This window comes from Bison bison, unplaced genomic scaffold (genome assembly GCF_000754665.1).
Source record: "Bison bison bison isolate TAMUID 2011002044 unplaced genomic scaffold, Bison_UMD1.0 scf7180017864313, whole genome shotgun sequence".
NCBI lineage: Eukaryota > Metazoa > Chordata > Mammalia > Artiodactyla > Bovidae > Bison > Bison bison.
Genome location: NW_011494885.1, coordinates 2,850,909 through 2,857,396, shown reverse-complemented (window position 1 = coordinate 2,857,396; position 6,488 = coordinate 2,850,909). Strand labels below are relative to the sequence as shown.

Genomic DNA, 6,488 nt, shown 5'->3' with positions numbered 1-6,488 from the left:
ACGGCAGGAAGCAAGAGCAGGAAGGGGTGCGCGGGAGCCGGGACGCAGGCCGAGGCCGGCCCAGGGCTCAGCTGCCCGCCGGCTCCAAGTCGGCGCGTGGGAAGAAGACTGGTTGGGACAGGAGGCTGCACCCCATGTGCCGCTAGGGACGCTCCGAGGGGGCGAGGCTGCAGTTGCCCGTGGGGTCCCAGCTCGGCGCTCCCTCCGCCCTCCCCGCCGCGGTGGCAGCTCTGGCCGAACCATGCATTCCCGGCTCAGTTGTGAGCGCCGCCCACCGCTCGCTCTCTGGTCCTTTCAGTCCTTCCTTTGCAGGTGGCGCGGGCGATCCTGATGCAAGAAGAATGTAATGTGTAATGAGCGCCCGCGGAGGCAGCAGCCCCAGGTGACGCGACGGTCTCAGGGCCCACCCAGAGGGCTTGGCTTTGCGTCTCCCGGCTTAGCACAGGGGCGAGTGTGTCCGCGGACACCGGGCACCGAGAGAGGCCAGCAGTGCCGGGGCTTGCTTTCTTGTTGTCCGTGGAAACCCCGATCCCTTCCAGACTCATGTTTCTGGCCAGCATCTGTGAGCCTCTGTTCCTCATTCCAATCTGATGGGGGCTGGCCTGTGTGATGGAGGTTCCAGCCGGGCAAGGGGAGTGTCAGGGTGCAGCTGAGCCAGAAGGCTGAACCTCCTGCTGGGGGAGGAGAGGATTCCAGGCAGAGAAGCCTGAGAGGCAGGGGTTGTGCTCCTGGGGGGAGGGGAGAAAAGGTCGGGGAGGGGAAGAGAGGGGTGGGGACCAGGGCACCAGGAGCAGGGGAGGAGGGGAAGGGGGAGAGGGAAAGACACTGCCCATCTGAAGTGCAGCTGGAACAAACGCACCAGCTTCTCAGCGCCAAGGCCTCCTGCTGGTGTCCACAGGCTGAATCTGACACTCGACCTGCAGTGTTTTCAAACAATGGGACTTCTTAGCAACACTTTCAATTTGGGACAATTCACATACGGTGTGTTGGCTTTTCTCTGCAGTACCAAGCAGTGCACCTCCCACAGGTCTGTGGTTCCCCTTAGATGTCCCACCAGCTCTCCCCTACCCACCTCCCGTGGGGTGGCAGTCCCCTGGGCGCTGGAGGGAAGGGGTGAGGCGGGCGGATGCCCGGTGGAAGCGCCCTCAGGAGGCAGAACATCCCGTGCAAAAGCCCCAAGGCACTGTGGAGATTGGGGTTTATTCATGTGTAACCCTTGAGGGCTCGGGTGCCAAGATTTCCTGCTGGGCATAGAGGAGACCATGTCTCCAAACAGGCCACCTCCCTTCACAGGGTTGGCCGTTTAATTACATTCCACGTGACTGGAGTTGTGAACTCTGCTGAGGTCCCTGGGGTCGGAGCGTGCAGACATACCGGGAGCGTGTCCCCTTCCCGGTCCTGGGACCCCTAGGAGGAAGCTGTCCCGCCCCTCGGTCGGCTCAAAAGGAGAGAGGGGCGTCCTGAGATTCTTGGGAATGTCATCTGGTCCTGGAAAGGCCCGGAGGGAGAAGCCAGAAACCGATAAGTCTTTCCCACTGTTAAGTTCTCTAGGGCCTGGAGCCCACGAAGCCCCGCCTTCCTCATTGCAGGCTCCGCCCCGCTGAGAACTAGGCCTGCGGAGAAAACGTCAACCCAGGCGAGCGCTGTCGTGGCTTGTTTATCCACTAGGAGGCGCCCTAAGACCAATAGCTTAAATCACGAGCACAATGACCCTTCTTGGGGTCCACCGCCTTGAAGTTCCGCCTGTTTTCTCAACGTCAGGCAGCCCAAAACCGACTTTCCAGTAAAGCTGCAAAGTAAGGTCCTGAGACCAACTGCATCCACATCTCCTGGGAACGTCTTAGCAATGCATATTCTCAGGCCCACCCCAGACCTACAGAATGATGTCTAAGAAGTCCAGGCCAGGACTGCAGCCTGTCGGGAAGACCCAGCTGGACTTTAGCCCTACCTCCAAGAATTTCCCTTTATCCGGCTTCTATGGAGGCCGGGGCATGGTTATTTGCTGTCTGTTTTACCCCTGGGTTAGGGGGACACAGACAATACAGAGAGAAGTCCCCCAGCTCCCAGGGTGTGTAGCAACCCGATTATAAGCTCACTAATGGGCTGCCGTCTATGGGGTCGCACAGTTGGACACCCCTGAAGCGACTTAGCAGCAGCAGCAGCAACTTGATACACTGCTCACTACCACACCACAATCCAGTTCTTTGGCCTGTTCCTATTGCAATGATTTTTCCCCAATGTATCCAGTGACCAAGCTGCCCCAGATTCTTGGGCCACACTGCCTGCTCTAGCAATTCACAGCTCTGATGTGAAGGGCCCCTGAACCCACACTTTGGACATTTCCCAAATTATTCTTCTGTACGTGGAAACCAAGAAGGGATGAAGCATGTAAACTGCAGGACCTGGACCCACCAAGCCTGCAGAACCCAGGTGTGGGGGAATGGCAGGAAAAGTGACTTAAACACGGGTAGGCATCACGGACAGTGGGAGTAAAGGGGACACAAGGCTGTGACAAAATCACCCCGGGGCATTTTTCAGTTGCCAAGCCAGAGCCAAGAAGTAAGTTGGTAAATATTTTTATTTGCATGTTGACCTGCGCCCTCTTTTCCAGTTCCAGGAGGCAGTGAGTGAAAGTGTACGGGCAAAAGGGGGAAGAAAAAGGGGAAGAGGAAGGGATTTCTCCTTTGCCTCGCTCCCTTTTCCAGGCTGAGCACCTCGACTTGCATTTGAGGAGGTTAAAATCATAGGGGATGCAACTCCATTGTATGGGTTTCTTTCATTACATTCCTTGGGTTACTATAAAGAGTCTGTATATATATATATATTTTTTAATCAATGCATAGGGAATTCCCCAGCAGTCCAGTGGTTAGGACTCAGCGCTTTCACCACTGGGGAGACCTGGGTTCAATCCCTGGTCAGGAAACTAAGATCCCACAAGCCATGTGGGAAAAAAGAAAAAGAAAGAAAAAAAAAATCAATGCATAGAAAATACAATTTTAATAAGAAAGGGGCATTCGGTAGAGATGTGAGAGGCACTGCCAGGCCCTCACTCTACCTCGGTTTTCAAGTGTGGTGAGTTAGAGACATGCCGTGAGTGACCCACACTGTGGAAGGTGCTGAGGTCCTCCGCGGCCCCCCTGCCCTCACCTCACAGCTGGTCCTCTTGCTCTCCATGCTCTGCCTCTGCTCTGGCCTCAGCCCGCAGGACCCTGAGGCTCCTGGCCTCGCCTGCCCTGGGGACTCTCTTGGGTAGTGTGGGCAACCGAGGAGTGTGCCAAAAGGCTCTCCGGCGCTTCCGAAACCATGAAAAGCGTCCGGGGGTCTGGAACCTCACTGTTTTGACCGGTTTCCGGGTCCGAGCTCCTGCAGTGGCCCCTGTGGCCCTTCCGGCAGCTGAGGATTCAGCCTCCTGGACAGCCGGGGTCTCTGCCCTCTGATTACAGACAGCTTCTGCCCTCTGGACCGATCCAGCTTCTTCTCCATCAGGTACGGCCTCTGCTGCCTGGACAACCGGGGCCTCTGGCCTCAGATCCTCTGCAGCTTCTGCCCTCGGGTCAGCCGGGGCCTCTGCCCTCTGATTGTCTGGGGCCTCTGCCCCTTGGACAGGTATGGCCTCTGCTCCCTGGACAGCCAGGGCATCTGCTCTCTGATTATCCACAGCCTCTGCCTCCTGGACAGCTATGGGCCCTGCTCTCTGATTATCTACAGCCTCCCTGATCTGGTTACCTACAGCCTCCACCCTCTGATTATCTATGGCCTCCCCCCTCTGATTATCTATGGCCTCCCTCCTCTGATTATCTATGGCCTCCCTCCTCTGCTCATCTGCAGCCTCTCCCCCCTGAGCTCTTGATGCTGTTTCCTCCCTCCTGCGACGTCTGAAGGAAGCCCAGTTGATCTGGGGCTTCCATCGCCTTGGGGGGGTCTCAGGCACCCGCCCATCTCGTGCATTTCCCACGTTACACCCCAGGCTGGCGCTGCCTGGCACCGATGCACTGTCCCTCTCCACCCTGGTAGAGGCCTGCCTGGCCTCACCCACCCCGGGGCTGGACTTCGGTGCCCAGCCCTTCACCCTCCGCTTCAGCTTCCCCCAGGACACCTGGCTGACACACTCCCGCCACCTGTCTGCTTTGGACTGCTGGGGCCCCTGGCTGTCGTCAAACATGGGCACGGGCAGGTTCACCCGGCGGCGGGGAGGCGGCGCGCTGGGTTTCTTCTCCCCTCGCCGAAGGAAGGCCTCCACCAGTTCCTCATCATCCTCGCTCTCCAGGTCGCTCCCGAGGAACTTGCTACCCAGGTAACTGACGGGCATTTTGCGCACCTTTCTGCCACGGCCGGCGCCTTTGCGGCCCTTGTCAGCCTTGTTCCTGGAGGTCTCGAAATCGCTGAACTCGCTGTCACTGGCGTTACTGCTGTCATAAGTGCCCACGACCAGCCGGGGGGGTGGGGTCACCATCTGCTGGACTCTCCTCCTCACTCGGGGCTCCTTAGACTTTCTGGGGGGCTGGGGTGGATGCGGGGTGCTCTTCTCGATAATGCGGGCCACGTCCTCCAGGGTGCGGCCCTCTTCTTCCAGAAACTGGATCAGCCGTTCCCGAAATTCCGCCTCCTTGGTGGCCGGCTTGGAGATGACCCTCCAGACGCCTCCGGCCAGCCGGACCTCGCGGGGGATGAGCAGATAGTCCACGTCTTCCCCAATCTGTAGCATCCCCACTGTGGAGTCCTCCTCCCGGCGGAACACCTTGCCGATTTTCTTAAAGGTCCCCACGGGCTTCAAAGCTTCGACGAGGACGTCCAGATCCACGTCTTTGCAGACGTCCGGGACGCTCCAAAGGATGAGGCAGTCGGGGGACGGGAGGAAGCCCCAGGGGAACCAGCCCCCCACATGGCTTTTCTCGAGCGTCTTTAAGATCTCCAGGGTGAAATCTGGGCTGGGGGCAATGAGCCCAAACTACTCGTAGCCTCGAGTCTTGGACGGGGAGAGGGGAGTAGGTTGCTCTCCCCGCAGCGCTGCCCAGAGAGTGCCCTCCCACTTTTCTCTGCAACAGTCCGGTCTCGATCCGCTCCCCGCGAAGGATTAGTGGGAATCAATTTCCAGGATGCTTACGTGAGCCGGCGTGAGGTCAGTTCTGAGGCTCCCAGCCCACTGCAAGCTGCAGACGTGGTGTCCCGGCTCCAACTGCGGGCGCACGGGCCGTCCGGTGGTTCTTCCTGTTCCACAGATGCGCCTGGAACTTGAGAGGACTTCGCAGACAAAGGCGGCTGAGCCTTGGCTATTCAATATGGCCGAGGCGCTCGGAGGCCGCGGCGCAGCTCCCCAGGAGGGTCTCCCACTCCTAGGCAGGCTGCCACCTCAGGCCAGGCTGACCTTGCCGCTCCTCCCGCCTCCCAGCCGAGGAACGCGCGCGCGGGCAGGAAGTTCCTCCTCGCCGGTCTCCAGGATGGGGCCCACCTTCCCCCTTCTCATCTTACACTCCGGGACTCGGGAAGACTGACAGGGGGGCTGTCCACTCCCTTCGGGACGCCCTCATTCCCCTCCCCCACAGGGGTGTGGCCGCGCCCAGGGCCTCTCTGAGGCCCCGTCTTCCTAGCCGATCGCCCCGCGCCGAAGCGAAGCCCACGTCAGCAGCTTTCCCCGGGAAAGGCGGCCGTTTCCAAACCTGCCATCCCAAACGTGCGGGTTCCAGCCAAGCCCGGAAGATGGGCGTGCAAATGGGGCAGTCCCTCTGAAACCCGTTGGTACTGTGTATTACTATTTTAAAATCACGTGCCTTTTGGTATCAGCACTCCTACCTATAGACCCAGACAGGTGGGTAGAGAACTTGGTACCAGCTCCAGGATGGAGCTTGGCACACAGTAGGTGCTCTAGAATACTTCTGAGTGAATGAATGAATGGTTGGATGGGATCACAGGCTTCACTGGACAAGAGACTGAGGAAACTCCCGGAGATAGTGAAGGACAGGGAAGCCTGGCTGTGCTGCAGTCCATGGGGTCGCAAAGAGTTGGACACGACTTAGCCACCAAACAGCAACCTGATCATCAGTAGAAACTCTGTTCTTTCGGTAAAATATTAGGCAGCTATGAAAAAAAAAAAGTAACTGAGGATGCTGCTGCTGCTGCTAAGTTGCTTCAGTCGTGTCCAACCCTGTGCGACCCCATAGACGGCAGCCCACCAGGCTCCCCTGTCCCTGGGATTCTCCAGGCAAGAATACTGGAGTGGGTTGCCATTTCCTTCTCCAATGCATGAAAGTGAAAAGTGAAAGTGAAGTCGCTCAGTCATGTCCGATTCCTAGCGACCCCATGGACTGCAGCCCACCAGGCCCCTGCGTCCATGGGATTTTCCAGGCAAGAGTACTGGAGTGGTAGCTATGTATTAATACTAGACATCACTCTATTAATACAAATTAACTCATGAAATCTTCACCAAAACATTATGAGACAGTTACTAGGATGCTCATTCCCATTTTATAGCTGAGGAAATAAAATCACTT

General features: G+C 58.0%; 2 protein-coding genes across 2 annotated transcripts in view; one reads left to right on the top strand and one right to left on the bottom strand.

Annotated features, from left to right (window-relative positions):
• PNMAL2 (paraneoplastic Ma antigen family-like 2) overlaps positions 1–208 on the top strand; it is a 3,407-nt gene extending 3,199 nt beyond the window's left edge. Inside the window, 2 exon segments of the mRNA XM_010852709.1 lie at positions 8–58; positions 61–208. Coding sequence (XP_010851011.1) covers positions 8–58; positions 61–146 — 137 coding nt within the window. The 3' untranslated portion in view covers positions 147–208.
• Positions 209–2,560: 2,352 nt separating this feature from the next.
• CCDC8 (coiled-coil domain containing 8) lies at positions 2,561–6,135 on the bottom strand. The gene has a single exon (XM_010852636.1). It carries the CDS (start codon positions 4,703–4,705, stop codon positions 3,149–3,151), a length of 1,557 nt encoding a protein of 518 aa, XP_010850938.1. The 5' UTR covers positions 4,706–6,135; the 3' UTR covers positions 2,561–3,148.
• Between the last annotated feature and the right edge of the window lie 353 nt (positions 6,136–6,488).

What these genes read in the sequence shown, in the direction of transcription:
- CCDC8 (XM_010852636.1), bottom strand. Translation starts at nt 4,705, where the DNA reads ATGCTACAGATTGGGGAAGACGTGGACTATCTGCTCATCCCCCGCGAG.